The 18376-nt window shown below is 33.7% G+C and overlaps 3 protein-coding genes across 15 annotated transcripts; all 3 read left to right on the top strand.

Moving 5' to 3' along the window:
* The first annotated feature begins 867 nt into the window (after positions 1-867).
* On the top strand, positions 868-1483 carry LOC104709730 (uncharacterized). The gene has a single exon (XM_087460960.1). It carries the CDS (start codon positions 995-997, stop codon positions 1361-1363), a length of 369 nt encoding a protein of 122 aa, XP_087317086.1. The 5' UTR covers positions 868-994; the 3' UTR covers positions 1364-1483.
* Positions 1484-7772: 6289 nt separating this feature from the next.
* Positions 7773-11277, top strand: LOC104707619 (SH3 domain-containing protein PJ696.02-like). 12 transcript variants are annotated; one of them, XM_087461758.1, is made up of 8 exons: positions 7773-8182; positions 8296-9201; positions 9364-9564; positions 9691-9752; positions 9868-10002; positions 10241-10444; positions 10530-10698; positions 10997-11277. In XM_087461758.1, exons 2-4 carry the CDS (start codon positions 9154-9156, stop codon positions 9709-9711), a joined length of 270 nt encoding a protein of 89 aa, XP_087317884.1. In that variant the 5' UTR covers positions 7773-8182; positions 8296-9153; the 3' UTR covers positions 9712-9752; positions 9868-10002; positions 10241-10444; positions 10530-10698; positions 10997-11277. The 12 variants fall into 12 exon arrangements, with proteins under 12 accessions (XP_087317884.1, XP_087317886.1, XP_087317883.1 ...); XM_087461760.1 differs by having other exon boundaries at positions 9846-10002; XM_087461757.1 differs by having other exon boundaries at positions 10530-11277.
* Positions 11278-11730: 453 nt separating this feature from the next.
* Positions 11731-15249, top strand: LOC104707618 (calcium-dependent protein kinase 21). Of its 2 annotated transcripts, none has more exons than XM_010423993.3 (8): positions 11731-12795; positions 13325-13468; positions 13554-13706; positions 13959-14071; positions 14235-14402; positions 14489-14616; positions 14703-14802; positions 14879-15249. In XM_010423993.3, exons 1-8 carry the CDS (start codon positions 12084-12086, stop codon positions 14963-14965), a joined length of 1605 nt encoding a protein of 534 aa, XP_010422295.1. In that variant the 5' UTR covers positions 11731-12083; the 3' UTR covers positions 14966-15249. The 2 variants fall into 2 exon arrangements, 1 of the variants encoding a protein (XP_010422295.1); XR_015563876.1 differs by having other exon boundaries at positions 11903-12795; positions 13940-14071.
* Positions 15250-18376: the final 3127 nt, after the last annotated feature.

Genomic DNA, 18376 nt, shown 5'->3' with positions numbered 1-18376 from the left:
AATATTAATTACTCACGGTGCTGTTCATTCGTTTTACTTAGTCGTTGGATATTCATCGAGTAATACATTATTTAATGTAATATATTATTAATGGGAGATTCCTTATCATGTTGCTTCCATCATCGGATACCTTAGAAAAAAAAAAGGAGAGTTACATGCATGCAAGTCGTGCCATCTAAATGCCACCAAAAGGCAAAAAAACCAAAGCAAACTTAACATATAATTAACATATACCAAAGGTCAATAATGATTTTTATAATCATATGAGGTCAAAGCTTGCTAAATTTATCAATGTTATGGACAGGACACGGCCGCCATTAACGTTGTTTTAATCTTGATAAACCATATCAAACTAATTAACCGAGACTAAAAAGTTTATCCATGCATGATATTAACTGATTTACATCATTTCACCTCTCTTTTTTTGTTTGTGAAATTGAAAGTATGAAAAGATATAGAAAATAATTCTCTTTTTTCTTCTCTTTTTTTTTTTCTTTCTATAATATAGATGGTATAATTTATAGATAAAATGGCTTTCTTAAAATCTGAGGTAGTCAATCTTATATTTTTAGGAGATAATTTTCTATGACTCGAGTTTTTTTACATTTACAGTCCAAGAAAAAAGCCTTTTTATAATTTATAACTTTCCCTGCAGGTTTAATGGTTCATCGTGGAATGACATTAATATGTTCAAAATTTTTAATGAATGAAAGGATTATTAATCAGAGAAATAATTACGCTGTGTTTTATATATGCGTGTGTGAGTGAATAGTATTGGCAGGCAAATTTAGAAAATAATATATAATTTAATACAAATGTATGTGCACATTAATATAACTCGTATAGTCATATACCTAATTAATAATCCTCACATGGTCTCTCCTTCTCTCTCCCTCCCTCTCATACTATAAATGTTTGTGTACTTCATGTTATTATAGCCTACTCAATCTTTCTTAATCCTTCAACAGAACAAGAACTCAAAAAAGATCAATCAATGGCATTAATGGTGAAGAATCGTCCGTACGAGTACACAAAGATGGAGAAAGAAGACCCACAGGAGCTAATTCACAGAAGAGCTCAGTTCCTAATCCAGAAGGTCTTAGAACGAGCCGACAACAAGACCAGACAGCTGCAACAGAGGAGGAGATCATCTGGACCGTTGATTATGATCCGAGTGGTTGGGATTCGAATGAGAATTGGTAAGAAGCTAAGGAAGCTGAGGAAGCACAACAGTTGTGTCTGCAATAATCTCATCTCTCGTTTCCTCAAATCTTTTAAACGTTTCTTGTGTTCTTCTTCTTCTTCATCTTCTTCTTCTCGAACTATCTCTGATCTTCCTCCTCTCTTCTCTATACAAGTTTGATGATCTTGATCTTTGTGTTTTAATATTATATGTTATGATATATGCTTCCTATTGTAAAAAAATATATAATTATATATGATATCGAGCTAAAATCTGGTTTGGGATCTTTGATTGTTAAAACATTGTCGTTGAAATATCATAAGACATCACTAAACATTTCAAATATTAGACACTTCATTTTTTTTAGAGCTCATGTTTTAGATGTATATTGAGGAATAATTGATTTAGTGAAAAGGTCTCTCGCATGCATGTGACTTGTTAGACTGGAAGTAGGTTCAAGCGGGCCGATGAGAAAGTTAGGACTTAGGAAAATACATTTTATCAAATAAGTTATATGAAAAGTGACTATATTGAAAAGGTTTTTTTCAGCTTTTGCTAAGAATATGACACTTGGCATGTTATCTATCTAATACCTGTCTTCTTTTGTGTTTGGATCTAATTAATTAAATTCATTTGTATTTTGGACCTAAGTAATTAGAGGCCCATAAAACAAACAAAAAAACTCTTAACATTTTTTTTTCTCTTCTTCAATAAGAACCAGTTGTAGATCCCTTATCATCTAAAGCCACAATTTATAAGTTTGTGGTTTCATTTTAGTTTATTTTGAAATTACATATGGGTTTCAATTTTATGTATGATTCAGGGCAAAAACAGTATCTAAATTATGTATAAAATTTATTTCTGGGTTTCAATCTTATAAATGATTCATAGGCAAGAAAAGATTCTAGATTATGTTAGATTGTGGGATGTTTATGTGTTCTCAAAATTCTCTTATAAATTCATAAATTTTTGGATTTTTATTTCTGCTTAGTTTAATTTAATCTTATATAATCTAATGGTGGATGTTTTCTGTAAGTAATTTGATAAATGCTTACTCATTTATTCCCGTTACATCTTACAAAATTTTTTTCCATAAAAGTAGAATTCATTCCGTTTTCCATGAAATTAGAATTCAATCCCTAATTACTCTCTTTTTAATACAATTTTTCAGTTATTATTGTTTAATTTCAGTCATTAGGTTCCTATAAAGAATAATTATTTTTTATATATCTTTCCAAATTTCAATAGGTATTCTTGAATAATTTTTAAATTATTTTTACAGGTTATCATGTTTGTTGTTCACATTAATACTACATAAAAAAACATTTTGTGAGAATGTTTGACAAATTTATTTATTCATTGGAGTGTTTATGTATGTCTTTCCTACTCTCCATGAGCTGGTCCGACAATTTAGGATGTCATACGCCAATATTTTTAAAAACCCCATTTTTTATTATTGTAAACAAAATTATAAAATATACTAATATAAAAAATTATTTTCATTATTTTCATATATTAGTTAGTTTTTTTCTTGCTCACATTTGTTTTTTTTAATGTTTTTATGTTCATTTAAATATATATACGAAAATAAATATTATATTGCCAAATAACTCATTATTCTTTTAAAACTTTTCGAATATGGAAACTTTTTTTTTAGAGTTAATAACTGAACTTATAATTTTAATTTTAATATTTTCCTACATAAAAAAACCTAAAACTTTTGGCCTAAAATATGTCCTAAAAAAATTGATGCCCTAATCTTTAACTTCACTTGCTCGACCTATGGGTAGAACCTTGAATCATTTTTTATTTTTACTTCAGGGTTGTCGTGTTTGTTGGTTTTGTTAAACTGTTAATATTACTACGTCATGAGAAAAATGAACTATATCATGATTTAATATGTTGGGTATGTTAGGTTTTGTTCTTTTCTTATATTTTAGAATTTCAATTTTTTTTCCCTTTTGGATATTCATGTGGTATTGGACGATGCATATGAGAATTCATCTTTAAGAAAAAAAAAACATATTTAAAACTATTATAAAAAAGGAAAATTGTATGCTTATATCATATGCTTAAAAAATCATGTTGTTAAGCTTGTGATGTATTTTTATGTCATGGTATGATATGAGTTCCATTTTTCTATACTATATCTGATTAATTTGACTTCTATAATTTTGAGTAGTATATGCTAATTGTATATTGGTATCATATATTTTTAAGAATCTTAGTATCAAATAGCTTTAGAACTAACCATCTTAGAAATAAAAGAACAAAAAAAAATTCCTACAACATTTTCCACTTTCACATATAATAGTTTACTTTCTAAGAAATTATATTATTATGACATTTGACATTATAATATTCTATGGTTTTTCTTCTAAGTAGATACGACAAAATGATTATTCATTTTATTCAATTGCATCTATGATGATGATGAAATAAAACCATTGCATGTTTATACTTATCCAAAAATTAGTGTAAATTTTTATAACTTTATTTACTTGGATTCATTTTCATTATTAAAATTTCGTAAAAACAATTTTAATTTGTATTAGAATGTATAAATAATAAATTATATTATGAGGGAGCAATGTGATTGCATTTTTTACCTCACTAAAAATTAACTGGTAAAAATATTTATTAATTTCATTTTTGTTTATCTAAATTTCATATTTAGATTGTATTCATGTAAGTTATATTTTCAAAATTACATTTTTCTATAGATTTCGAACTGGTAAAAGAAATTGTGCAAACACAAGCGACAAAAGAAAAAAGATGGTGAATGCTTAAGACCATGTGCATTGGTAGTTCGTCATAGAGTTTCTAATAATTAAAATAAATAAAAAAGAATAATATTATTTTAATTGGAAAAGGGAAAATTGATTCTCAAGATTTAACATATAATGACACATCTAAGTAGCTAGATTTTTTAATTATAATAAACAAAATCCACAAAAGTTTAAAATCTTAATTAAATAGTTTATTTTGTTATTTTTTAATTTTCAAAATTTTTATAAGGCATAAAGTACAATTAGCTTTCTAACAAGTTCCATTATGCATAATTTTAAACAATATATTTATATTATTTAAAATTAATATTAGTTGATACAATAAAAATATTAGTATGATTAAAGAAATTATGAAAGTTGTAAAAAAATAAGTATCGTGAAACTTTCACAAACTATATTAGTATATATAATTTTATTACTGATAATACATATATATTATGAAATATAACTACTTAATATAATTAAATATAATTAATAAGCAATTTAATATGTTTTAAAATATTAATAATTTTGTATTTATTATTTAAGATCAAAATGAAAGAAAAATAACAAAATAAGTATTCAAATAAATTTATATTAAAAATATTAAGTTACATTAAAAATAAAAATATTATATTGACGAGAAACTCACCAATGGATACACAATATTATAAAGATATTCTCAAATTTCTCTACATTAAAAAATAATATCATATGATGAAAAATTTAATGAGTCTCTCACCAATGCACATGCTCTAATATGTATTGAAAATCTAAAAGGAGAAAAAACTATACACTCTACTATGCAATCAAAATTTTCTCCATGTGTTGAAATACTCTAATACTATATATAAAAGTAAAACTTAAGTAACACTAAACAAATGAACCCAAAAAAAAACTAAAATGATTAGTATATTTTTGAATTCACAAAAATAACCATTAATTAGTAAACAAATAAAAACTAATAATTTCCAAATTACTAAAATTGAACAACATTGTAAGCTAAATTCGTGGGATGACTTCTAGTATATATATATATATGATGTTTCATTATTTTCTAAGTAATGTTTAGTTTAGAAAAAAAAAGAAAAAAGAGAAGGAAAAAAGTGAAGAATTAGAGAGATGATATTTTCATCTAACCATGCCAAAAATTTTATATTATAAACTAAGACATTTGACGAGATCATATCAATTCTTGAGTTATGGGGTTGTTAAAAAAAAAAAAAAAAAAAAAAAAAAAAAAAAATCTAGTTATGGAAAGCCAACAAAAGCATAAAAACTGTCATTATTTCAGTACTGAGATTTTTTATATAAAAAAAAATACCAAACCCAAAATATATACATTATCTAAAGCAATTTTTGTCAAACATATCGGCCCTTACTCTTACTCACAAGTTGAAAGACGACAAAAGTGAGTACGAAAGAGACCAGTATATTCTATGTGTTGCACCTATATGCAAAGAAAACATATTTCTATATGCATTATATGAGTCTATGACGACATTATACATTAATGTATCGTGAACCAAAGTGGTTTTAACTGAGATATCACCACTCAAAACCGAGAATAACGATGCTGAGCATTTTCTGTCTAAGTATAGCAGATGGATGTCGCAGTCTATTTGAAAAAACTACATATATTTTGGAAGTTCTAGCTTGCCATATACGCAGGGCCACACTTACGTACCTAATGGTCGAAGAAATTAAGACAACTATGTTTTACCTAAATTTTGTTTTCGTCCAAAGCAAAATCTCATAATATTCTCAACCACATAAGAATGACGAGGGGAAAATAATTGTAATGCGTTACGACTTTTATTAATCTTTTGGAAAATATGATATAATTTAACTCAATTTAAAACTATACAATTTGAGGGAATAAATGGGAAAATGGTTGTGTGCGAGAGAAACTGGAAAAAGCTGTAAGACCGAGCATGGCCACATAACTCATTCATCCATCACGATCTTGTCGGTTCTTTTACTTCCTTTGATCAAACATTGAAAGCCATTAGTTTTTTTTTTTTTTTTTTTTTTTTTTCAACCAAACATTAATAGATTAAAAGAGAACTCTTAGGTTGGTTGCCCAAACCGGAGGAAAAGAGTTTACAAAAGAAATTTTAGAAACTAAAGTTTTAGAGGAACGAGCTAAACAATCCGCCTTTACGTTAGCCATTAGCTTTTTCTCTGATGACTTTACGGTTTTATTTGGGTAGAACGTTGACCTAGTTCTTTATCATGTCTTTTATGTATCATGTCATAGATTATTATCAAATTGATAAAAAATGAATAGCATTATATATATATATATAGGAAAAATGAATAGCATTCATATATATATATATAGGATATATATAGGAAAAATCAAATTTTTAACTTTCAAAGTGTAATTCGGTAGCATTTTAAATTTTAAGAGATTTTCACATATATGAAAAACCGTCAAATAATTTATTAATAATTTAAAACTTAAAAGTAGTTTTCCTGCTGATTATGTCACCATTCAGAACGAAATAACGTTTTACAACATGAAATAATTAAATTATTTATTAAGGTTAATAAAAAAATTTCCAACATGAAAAGAAAAAGTTTGAAAACATATGATGATAAATTTTCAGGCTGACGTGGATGGTGATGGAACAATTGACTATTACGAGTTTTTATCTGCGACAATGCATAAATACAAAATCTTTTTCCTACATATCTGTAACTTTCTTGAGAATACATGTGAATTCTGTATAATATATATAGAATTTTAAGTCAGAACTTGTTAATGAAAGAGAACTCTCAGAATTTGTTTATTGGATGTAAACCAAAAAAAAAGGTTAACCTCTCAACCTCTAAAATAAGAGGAACCAAATGTAAAGCGCAGATAATGGAAGATACAACTGACACCTAAAATCTTCTTTAGTACATCATATCGCACTCTAAATAGACAATGTGGTCTCTCATTTACACAAATTTGAAACAAACAAAAACATTTACCGTCCGACTCTAGAAGACCTAAGCAATGTTACCTTTACTCTGTCTATATTGAACAGAAGAATGTAAGAAGCGCCTACCCTCAGAAACGTATACTATTCAACTCTAGAAGACCATGTATGTGACACACCTAACTAAGTAAGAAGTGTTACCCTTGTTCTCCGAACAGACAAATGGAAGAAGAGCAATACCCACATAACATATGCATTTTCTTATTTGAAACACATGCATTGTCGGTCATCTTCCTTTTCCTTGGGTTAATCTCATCATTCACTGCGTTTTGCTCCTCTGCTAGGGCAGCGTTTTCAACATGTGCGTCCACTACAAAAAATAAAGGTTTTTTTAGCATAGTAAAAATGCTATTGTAAGATATTAGAGCGATGTAGAAAGCGTTATCTCTACACCCGTTATAGTAGGTATGACACTTTACATAGCATTTTTATTTAATGCTATTGGAATATTCAATAATATAGCAGTTTTTTGTACGCAATCTTTAAATAAACAATAGTGAATATCAATTGACAGAGCTTCACCAAGATCATTGGCAGAGCTTCACCAAGATTAATAGCATTTTGTAATACGTAGACACAGTTTTATGTATTTATATAGGATTGTATGTGTATACTGTATTTGTACAAGCTATATATTGTGCGTATAGTAGAAGAGATTGTATTTGTACAAGCTATATATATTATTAATTCGCCCATTTAAATTTATAAATAAAATGCTGATATTTATTGATATTAAAACTGATTTTACATAATTATTGGCAAAAAAAAAAAGATTATACATAAATAGTAATTACACGAAGCCAATAAAAGGCTTTTTGTTTTGAATTATTTTGTGGTTTCATAAGGCCCATTAGGGGGCCTAAAAAAAATTGTTTTTGAGATATTCTTCGAGAAAAGGAGGAGGGTCAATCCTCGAAATTTTTGTTTCTTCTGAATAATCGACATAGTAGTGTAAGGATCTCTCTTTTTCTCTTCCGAGTCAAAGCTGATTGACCAGCCTAGTGAATTAGTGTTCCGATTCGAGCCGTTGATCACCCATCTTACTTGGCTAACCAGTTCATGCTCTGGTCGAATCTCAATTACTTTTCTCAATCCAAAACCAAAATTGAATGATTGAGAAAGCTGATGGTGTCAATCCTTTCTCAATTTTAGGTTTTGGATTGAGAAAAGTAATTAACACAACCATCTTTCTTCTTAGTTGAATCGACGTTCACTCTCTAGGTTTGGGTTTTGGAAAGCTCGAGGTGGGTCATGATTTATCATATTTTTTTTTTTGTTTCTTGTTGCTTTGACATTTCCTCAGACAATTGTTATCTCGAAGTCTCTCTTCTAAATTCAAATTCTTTTAATTGAGCAGGTTTCGCCATGCAGCAGTATGTGTTGGCTTACATATTCGGGGAGTTTTACAATGATAAGATAGTGTCCGCTTTGCGCCTTTAGGACCTTCAGTGGAAAGAAGTTGAACAACAATGTCAATTGGCCCTGTGCGCTACTCTCATGCTCTTGTTGCATATGGGTCTGAATTATTCATGTTGGTGGGTACAATGGGGAAAGTGAACTCAATGACCTATACAGCTTTGATGACCAAAGCTCTTCTTGGAAACTTGAAGTGATTTCTGGAAAATGGCCTCATGCCAGGTTTCCCCACACACTGCTGTTTATAAGCATCTAATTGGCATAATTGGAGGTTGTCCTGTCTCACAAACTCTTCAAGAGATCACTTGCTAGATCTGAAGATTGGAATTTATGAACAAAAGAGTTGTTTGTTCGAAGTACAGCCAGCATTCTTGGTGATGAGCTTATCGTCTTTAGGGCTGGGGCTGCTTGCTATGCTTTTGGGACAAAGTGAATAAAAACAACACAGATTTGTATAGTGAAACTTCTCCGTCTCAGTCATGGGTTATACAATTGGTTACCAGATAGCGGTGCTTCTGCTTGTGTGCTATGTAGTGTGAGGTTTCATCCGATTATGTGTTCCCGTCATCATTGTCGATATTTGCACGTACTGTTCTAAAGGAAGAAGCTTGCTTCCTGCAAAGTTTCGTGTTTCAGATCCCCCAAAGGGTTTGTGATGTGTGTTTTGTGAGGTTGGAGTCTGTGCAGCCTTATTTGATGGACCAAGTTAGTTCTGCTGCTCAGTTGCCAACCCATGACTTGACAGATCTTAGTACATTGAGGTCTTGGGTGAAAATTCCTCGGGGACAATCCATGGAGTATGAGATTTATAAGGCGACCAACACTATTTCGGAGTTATATAACCAAGGTGAGATTTGTGGGTACTGAGCTCACTCTCAACTCTCTTTATTTGTGAGCATTCTTAAATGTCAACTATATCATTGTGTTAATGGCTGATTGGCTGACTAGCCTCTGTCCGTGAAATCCAGAATTCTAATAGTGTGTCTTTGATTTGAAAATTTCTCATCAGATTGGTTCTTCGAGAACTGAGAGGTCGATTCCAGATGCTATTTTGAGACAAGCAAAAGGTCTTGCAGTAATCACTGTTGCCAGAGTTGGAGTTATGGTTACATATAAAATTGGGACTGGACTTGTGGTTGCTCGTAGAGATGATGGTTCCGGGTCTCCACCCTCCGCCGTCTCTTCATTTGGTTTGGGATGGGGTGCTCAGGTAACATAGCTCTTTTAGTAATTCGTAGACCTTGAGAGAAGGTTTACTCAAACTAAAATGGTCTTTATATTTGCTTCCCTGTGACTGAAGACTGAAATTTTTTCTGAACTTTCCCATGTGAGGCAGCCTTTTAAGCAACGACTCTAAATAAAATAGCGCAAACGTGGTGCTATTGAGCTTCCACAAAGGTAAGTGTTCTAGAATGCTGATTTTATAATGCTCGGGGACTAAAATGGAGAAAATCCGGTTGTGTTCATGTTGTTTCGGCTTCCATCGGATAGCTTTTGTGTGTTTTCTCAACAGGTAGATGGGAGTGGCTTGGGGATATTGTTTTGCTTCCTGTAACATCCTTTATAAGATCCAGCTTGAAGTTCTATCAGTGATGAAATTTGGTCTGCTGTTGCTGAATCGCTTTGTGCCAGTGCCAGCCGCCCAAAAGTAGCTTTTCGAACCTTTTTTATCAGAAATTTGATCAGCGCTTTTAGAACCTTACACCAACTTTACTTTAAGTGTAAACCTTTATATCATACCTATTCATCTTAAAGCACCTTAAAACCTGCATTATTGATGCATTATAAGTTATGAAAATGCTGAGAACTTCACGAAACATTTTTTCTTACCTTATTGCATCTGCTTAGCAATTAGACTTATATCATTGATTTTGTGTCTTTGTCAGGGACGAGTTGAACAGAATGGTACAAGGGATATAGTACAGTGGAGATTTTGTGGGAGACAGTGGATGGGAAGATCGCTGTGAAGGTGGGATCTTTTGCTCTTTCGATGCTACGAATTCTCGTGGGGGAATCTCTCAGAAAAGCTTCGAATGGGTAATATGGCCTGTAAAAATGAAGTTGTGGTGGACCTATTTTCACTGGAATTGGTATGCCATTATTGAGTACAGTAGAGAAGAAAAAGTGGTTTTTATACCATCAAAAGTCAATGCATTCTTAATTTACATTTTCAAGATAAAGGGCATGCTGGTGTATGCTTGTGATTGGAATCCCCATGCTATTGCGAGTGGAATATCACTTCGGGAGGAATACTCCAAGTGACCCGGCAGTGTCAAGGACTCAGATGAGAGCAGTTGGGTCAAGCATGTCGCCAAATCGTAAAGTTTTATTGCCAGAGCCAAAGGTAAAGATTCTTGGCATTCGTCTGCTTGTTGGAACAAAATATGTCAAAAGCTTTTTGAACTTATAGAAACTAGAAAGAGCATTGGTTTTGCAAGTTAGCAAGGTTTTCATACGCGTAAACTAGCTTCACCAAAAAAGAAGAAGAGTAACGGGGTGTTTCCTCTACTGAAAACCGAGTTTCTGAATCAAAGACTGGGATTTTACTGAGTGACTGATGAGATTGAATATTGGTTTGGGTAATTTAAGAAAAGTAAATTTGAGACTTGTACTTTTTGCCTTTTCGGGTATTCATGATTCAGTTTGTCGCTGGGAAGTCACAATACTGGAACATACAGAGAAGGTGAAATGGTAGGCTCTTCAGATTCGCCAACTTGTCACCGATGTGAGATGCATATGATGATAATACCTCCTAACATCCAAGAGACTTACCATTGAATTGTTTAACTTGTAAGATCTCAATTTCGATAACCGGTTTTTCTTTTCTTTTCTTGAGACATTGATTTCACCAGCACAACTAGTTATCTTGTACTGGTTTCATAGAATTTATTCCATATTTTGAAAAGTTTTAGTCATTTTCATCCTTGGGTTTGTGTTCTGTTAAATCATTTTCCATATTCATATATTGTATGTCAGCTACTTTAAAGTTAATTGATACCCACTTTAGAAGGGAAACAATCAAACAAATACCAAAAGAAATACTCTTTTAAGAGGATTTTACAAAAAAAATTGATAGATTACACTCGTAAAGAAAGAAAGAAAATAAGCAAATAAAAAAAGAAAAAAGAAAAAAAAAACGAAGAAAGATGCAGCATATATCAAGAAGCAAGCAAGCTGAGGGAGCGGGTTTAGCCAGCGTTTGTAAGAAGAGATTGTGAGAAGCAACGTTCCTCTCAAGCATGGCCCGTGTAAGATATATAAATCGGCCTAATTTCGAACCTCAATACCATATATTTTTGTTTTTTGTCAAAATTTTTGTAAAACACACAAAAAAAAAAAAAAATCTACAAAATTCGAAATCAAAATTTTTGTAATTATGAAGTGAAATATTCTCGTCCAACATAAAAATAGAATTTTCCTTTTCTAGAACAATATATGTAGAATTCAAATCTTTTTACCATTAATTCCTTTGAAAATTTTTAAGGTCAAATTTAATTATATATTTTCAGCAAAATTGACAAAAGACATTAACTTCTACAGTTCACATTACACTCACACGCATTGACGCGACTGGAATAATTCCAATTGCAGTCAAACAAAAACCCAATTCATCTTCTTCTTCCTCCTCCTCCTCAAATCTCAAATCTTTCGATCTGGGTTTCTCTCTTTCAATCCTCAAACCTCATCTTCTTTAAACCCATTAGCTAAAGTCTCCACCTTTACTAGCAAATGGGTTGCTTCAGCAGTAAACACCGGAAAACTCAAAACCACGGCGGAGAAAGATCAATTCCGATCAACCCAGTTCAAGCCCATGTCGCTAATCAAGCCCCCGAGCATCGTAAACCTCAAATCCCAATACCCAAACCCACAAACCAACCAATCCATCAACAGATTTCAACACCTTCATCGAACCCAATCTCAGTTCGAGATCCAGATACCATATTAGGTAAACCATTCGAAGACATCAGGAAATTTTACAGCTTGGGGAAAGAACTAGGTCGAGGTCAGTTTGGGATTACGTATATGTGTAGAGAGATTGAAACTGGGAACACTTACGCTTGCAAATCGATTCTTAAGAGGAAGCTGATCAGTAAGCAGGACAAAGAGGATGTGAAGAGAGAGATTCAGATAATGCAGTATTTGTCTGGACAGCCAAACATTGTTGAGATCAAAGGTGCTTATGAGGATAAACAATCTGTACATTTGGTTATGGAGTTGTGTGCTGGTGGTGAGTTGTTTGATAGGATTATAGCTCAGGGTCATTACTCTGAGAGAGCTGCTGCTGGTATCATTAGGTCTATTGTCAATGTTGTTCAGATTTGTCACTTTATGGGTGTGGTTCATCGAGATCTCAAGCCTGAGAATTTCTTGCTTTCGAGTAAAGAAGAGAATGCTATGCTTAAAGCTACTGATTTCGGGTTGTCTGTCTTCATCGAAGAAGGTGAGCTATTAGGTTCTGTTTTTTTGATGGAATCATCTTTGGATTTGATAGTTTTTACGATTTGGTATGTTCAACTGTTTGGAATCTTGGCTCTAGGTTCCTTAGTATCGAAATTGGGCTTTGGAGTTTGGTAGTTCATTGCATTGTGATCTCAAGCACGAGAAGTTCTTGTTCTTGAGTAACAGTTAAAGCAACCAATTTTGGGGTTTCTCTGTTCATTGAAGAATGATCATATACTCTTTAGCGTATTGATGTATGAGTGTCTTTGATAGGTTTTGGATCCGAGTATGTTTGTTAATGTTTCTATAAGATTGTCTTGCTAAAGCCTCTTTAGTATTGAAAAATCTGCTAAAAATTTTGGTTAACTCATGAGCTAGATTGGTGACAGGGGAGAATTGGGTTCATGTTGTCTTATTGCACAGATTATGATCCTTACGATATTTTCATGTATGCCATTTTAGTCTCTTTTGATTCTTATGTTAATATGCTGTTATGCTTGATGTTACGTTTGTGAAACCAACAACTACAGGAAAAGTTTACCGGGATATAGTTGGGAGTGCTTACTACGTTGCTCCTGAAGTATTAAGGCGAAGTTACGGTAAAGAAATCGACATTTGGAGTGCAGGTGTTATTTTATACATCCTACTCAGCGGTGTACCTCCTTTTTGGGCCGGTAAAAAACCTTTAACCTAACAAAATTCCTTGATTTTTTTCTTCTTTTTGGGGTTTAATCTATAATCATTTGTTAAATATTGTAGAAAATGAGAAAGGAATATTCGATGAGGTTGTAAAAGCTGAAATTGATTTTGAAAGCCAACCATGGCCTTCTATATCTGAGAGTGCGAAAGATCTTGTTAGGAAGATGCTAACCAAAGACCCGAGGAGACGATTCACAGCTGCACAGGTTCTTGGTAAGATTATGTGAACACCAGTATATATATTTTTTCTTTCCAATTTGTATGTAATCTAATTAAAATTCCATATTAGAAGGCTTGATTATACATTCGATAGGGCTCAACACCAGAAAAACGTAGTTAGTCCATTGTATAAGTCTTAAAAAGACACTGATGAATCTTGAGGTCTGAACTTGATATTGTCTTTGAGTTTATAGTCGTCTAACTAGTAATGTTTCACTAATATGTAGCAATCCTTATGGTTTATAGAACATCCTTGGATCAAAGGGGGAGAAGCACCAGACAAGCCTATTGATAGCGCTGTGTTATCTCGTATGAAGCAATTCCGAGCAATGAACAAACTTAAGAAGCTAGCTCTAAAGGTAAAGAAGTAGCATAAACAATTGTGAAGTTATCTTTCTATATTCCTAATTGAGCATCGTCCATATCATCTTGCAGTCAGGTTCTGTGCTCTAAACAAATAAAACATCTCATATCTACCAGTTCCTCACACTTCGGGTTGTGATTTGTGTATTTGGTTTGCAGGTTATCGCAGAGAGTCTATCAGAAGAGGAGATCAAAGGTCTGAAAACCATGTTTGCGAATATAGATACTGACAAAAGCGGGACAATTACTTATGAAGAACTCAAAACTGGGCTAACTAGACTTGGGTCTAGACTCTCTGAAACTGAAGTTAAGCAACTCATGGAAGCGGTAAGTTATCTACAGCATCTTGAGTTCACGTTTAAAGTTAAAAAGACAAATCTTGAAAGTTGAAACACATGATGATAACTTTTCAGGCTGACGTGGATGGTAATGGAACGATTGACTACTACGAGTTTATATCTGCGACAATGCATAGATACAAATTAGATCGAGATGAGCATGTATACAAAGCATTTCAACACTTTGATAAAGACAACAGCGGGTAAGATTCTTTTATTTTTCTTTTGTTAAGGAATCAAGATTCAAATGTTATGAGGTACCAATGTTAATTCTTTGGTAATACAACAGGCACATAACTAGGGATGAGTTAGAAAGTGCCATGAAGGAATATGGAATGGGAGATGAAGCGAGCATAAAAGAAGTTATATCCGAAGTTGATACCGACAATGTAAGTCGCACTCTCTAAGCCAACATCTCATAACATAAAACCGGTTGTTGAAACCTTGTATTAAACTCTGTTACAGGATGGAAAAATAAACTTTGAGGAATTTTGCGCAATGATGAGAAGCGGCTCCACGCAGCCACAAGGGAAACTGCTTCCATTCCATTGACCACGACGGCATAGATTCCAGCAGTTTATCAACCGAAGCGATTCTTAAACCCGGAGAAGAAGAGTCAAACCGGGGGAAAACCGAGATGGGAGTAGTTGATATACTGTCTCAAAATGTTCTACTTTTCTTCTCTGTGTTTGAACAGATTTATTTATCCTTCTCCTTAGTTAGTCTGAAACTGAGTTTGAGATACTGTCATGTCTTAGCTCTTTGTAACAATAACAAATCCAGCTCTTTTTTTGGTGTAACTTATTAAGACTTTCAAAGAGTAAATTCTTTTGTTATACATTTCTTTCTGAATAAAAAAACTAAGGAATGAACAAGAAATTTGGTTGATTAGGTTTGTCTAGGAAGTCGGAAGAGGTAAAATGTTCTTTTAGAATAGAAAAAAAAGAGAGATATTATGGTTAATCGTATGTGATTTGTCTATAAACGTCACATTGTAAGACTTAAACCTATAAAATGTTTGGAATATTTCACAAAAGAGTTTATTCTTACAGTATACGCTAGGCTAATAAGTTACACCAAAACTTATATTATTTATCAAATTGAAATACCACCAAAACTTATATTCACAGTAATAATGACGACAGGTATAGGAAGAAATTGCAATACTAAACATAAAAAAAAATTGTACCAACAAACAATTTAAACAAAAATTAAAACAGCGACTAAGTGGAAAGGTAAAACATTTTTTTTAGAGATGATTAGTCGTTGATTCTTCGTCTATATGTAATTAACGACTCTCGTCACTCACTCTCGCGGTTTCACTAATCCCAATCTTTCTCTCTCTCTCTAACATCGTTTAAACGATAAATACTCTCCCACGAAAAAGAAAACGAAAGAGTATTGAGTCACTAAAAATTCTTCTTTCTTTCGATCCAAGGAAACAGAGAGATGTTTGTCTCCAACAATTCTTTAGCACATAGGGAGAAGAATCGAGCGAGTACGAGTCAAGAACCACGAGTGAGCCCTCAAGACTCCTCTTTCTTGCGATCCAAGGAAACAGAGAAAAAGAGTCAGACGAGTATGAGCCAAGAAACAGAGGAGACCCTTGTTCCTCCGGTTAACGTCACAGATGAAGAAGTCTTGAACCGATATGAATCGTACAGGGATAACCCAGGTTACTACGAAGGTGATAACATCCTCATCAACAATACAAACATGTTGAGTCCTTCTGGTGGCTTGTTCGAAGATTCCTATTTCTTGCGATCCACGGAAACAGAGAAAAGGAGTCAGACGTGTATGAGCCAAGAAACAGAGGAAACCCTTGTTCCTCCGATTAGCGTCACAGATGAAGAAGTCTTGAACCGATATGAATCGTACAGGGATAACCCAGGTTACAACGACGGTGATAACATCCTTATCAACAATACAAACATGTTGAGTTCTTCTGGTGGCTTGTTCCAAGGTTAACGTTCTTTCATCACAAACTACGTATAAGACATTGCGCAGAAACCCCCCCATATTTTTCTCTGAGTACCTTTTTTACTTCTTGTGTGTTGCAGTTTCAGGTTCCATTGATTCTGCAGGGAACATTAGTTCACAAAAATATTCCATCCCGATGCAGATGAAGCCTACCTCTGGAGATGTCAAGAACAACCGTAACCAGTCTTACTTGATTGTCGAAGGTTCCAACGTTATTTCTGATGAGTCTGAGATGATGCCTAGTACCGAAGAAGATTCACAGCTTCCTTACGATAACCTTGAGGGTTTAGGGATTCTAGGTAAGTAATAAGTACTATTTATTATTCCCATTCCCCAGTTCTTGTGGTACATACTTGTGCCTGTCAATAATTGTATGTTCTTTTTATCTCTTTAGGTGAAGGATCTGGCTTAGACACTACTTGCCTTTTCAAAAACAAAAGTAACATTGCTTTTGGTTCGTTTGGAAGCATTGAATCCATGATGAACGCAAAAAGAGAGAGAGAAAAGATTGTGATGATCCCTACACCTAGAGCTGTCAACGACGCACCTCAAATGATCCCTACACCTAGAACTGTCAACGACGCACCTCAAATGATCCCTGCACCTATTGTCAACGACGCACTTCAATTGATCCCTACACCTACTGTCAACGATGCACCTCAAATGATCCCTACACCTACTGTCAACGATGCACCTCAAATGATCCCTTCACCTACTGTCAACGACGCACCTCAATGGACCATCACGAAGAAACAGGTTAACAACGATATTAACCCTAATTACCACAGCCTTATTCTGCAACAAAGCTCCGTTGATGAGCACATTCGAAGACATATGATCCCTGCACCTACTGTCAACGACGCACCTCAAATGATCCCTACACCTCCTGTCAACGACGCACCTCAAATGATCCCTTCACCTACTGTCAACGACGCACCTCAACGGACCATCACGAAGAAACGGGTTAAGACCGATATTAACCCTAATTACAACAGCCTTATTCTGCAAGAAAGCTCCGTTGATGAGCACATTCGAAGACATATGATCCCTGCACCTACTGTCAACGACGCACCTCAAATGATCCCTGCACCTAATGTCAACGACGCACCTCAATGGACCATCACGAAGAGACTGGATGACAGCGATATTCACCCGCCTAACCACAACACGCTTCTTCTGCAAGAAAGGTCCGTTGATGAGCACATTCGAAAACATATGCCTGTAGCAGAATTCCAAAGGATAGTAAGAGATTCCGGAATCCTTGTTGACGTATATGACTATGACTTGAGAACAATGCATAAGCTGCGCCTGCGTCTGGGAAACGGTAGAAACTATGCTCTAACGGGTGGCTGGTTGAGAGATTTTATCCGAAGGAGAAGCTTGAGGAAAAATGACGAGATTGGATTTTTATGGGACTCTTCTGCTTCTAGGCTTGTATTTGGCGTCATTTCTCGTTCAACGGCACAAAGGAAACCAAGCCGTAAGAGTTCCAATGAGAAACGCATATAATGAGAGGAAGTACTGTATATGATATCAAATCATTAAGACCACTTTCTCTATCTCTCTTTTGTTTTCTTAAATCGATGTCAAGAGTCACAAAGATGTAATGTTCTAAACCCTAAACTCTATGCACTAAAATTCTCAAAGGCAAAGTCAAGCGTCCTTCTCAAGGAGGTTCACAACGTCGAGATGTAGTTAAGCTTAGCCAAATCAATTGGAGTTTTGCAGAGTGCTACAAACAAAAGTAGCCACATCAAACACCGAGTCAGTATAGAACCAGTTAAATTTGTTTGAAACAGAGTTTTAATTTTTGTTTAGTTGCAAACTTACTCTGCAGGACCCTTCTTTAGGAGAAGGCTTACACAATTTTTCCTCCCACAGTTCGCAGCATAGTGCAACGGTGTGTTCTTTTTTTTTTTTTTGTTAACCGCGTTGAGATTTGCTCCAGCAGCTAGAAGAACTTTAGCACATTTCACCTAGACA

This window comes from Camelina sativa, chromosome 8 (assembly GCF_030686135.1).
Source record: "Camelina sativa cultivar CO46 ecotype springtype chromosome 8, ASM3068613v1".
NCBI lineage: Eukaryota > Viridiplantae > Streptophyta > Magnoliopsida > Brassicales > Brassicaceae > Camelina > Camelina sativa.
Note: the sequence above shows the minus strand (reverse complement) of the source record. Positions and strands in the feature narration are given on the sequence as shown.

What these genes read in the sequence shown, in the direction of transcription:
- LOC104709730 (XM_087460960.1), top strand. Translation starts at nt 995, where the DNA reads ATGGCATTAATGGTGAAGAATCGTCCGTACGAGTACACAAAGATGGAG.
- LOC104707618 (XM_010423993.3), top strand. Translation starts at nt 12,084, where the DNA reads ATGGGTTGCTTCAGCAGTAAACACCGGAAAACTCAAAACCACGGCGGA. An exon ending in TGTACCTCCTTTTTGGGCCG is followed by an intron (nt 13,469 to 13,553) that starts GTAAAAAACCTT and finishes TAAATATTGTAG; the next exon opens with AAAATGAGAAAGGAATATTC. An exon ending in CACAGCTGCACAGGTTCTTG is followed by an intron (nt 13,707 to 13,958) that starts GTAAGATTATGT and finishes TATGGTTTATAG; the next exon opens with AACATCCTTGGATCAAAGGG.
- LOC104707619 (XM_087461758.1), top strand. Translation starts at nt 9,154, where the DNA reads ATGAGATTTATAAGGCGACCAACACTATTTCGGAGTTATATAACCAAG. An exon ending in TTCGGAGTTATATAACCAAG is followed by an intron (nt 9,202 to 9,363) that starts GTGAGATTTGTG and finishes ATTTCTCATCAG; the next exon opens with ATTGGTTCTTCGAGAACTGA. An exon ending in GTTTGGGATGGGGTGCTCAG is followed by an intron (nt 9,565 to 9,690) that starts GTAACATAGCTC and finishes CATGTGAGGCAG; the next exon opens with CCTTTTAAGCAACGACTCTA.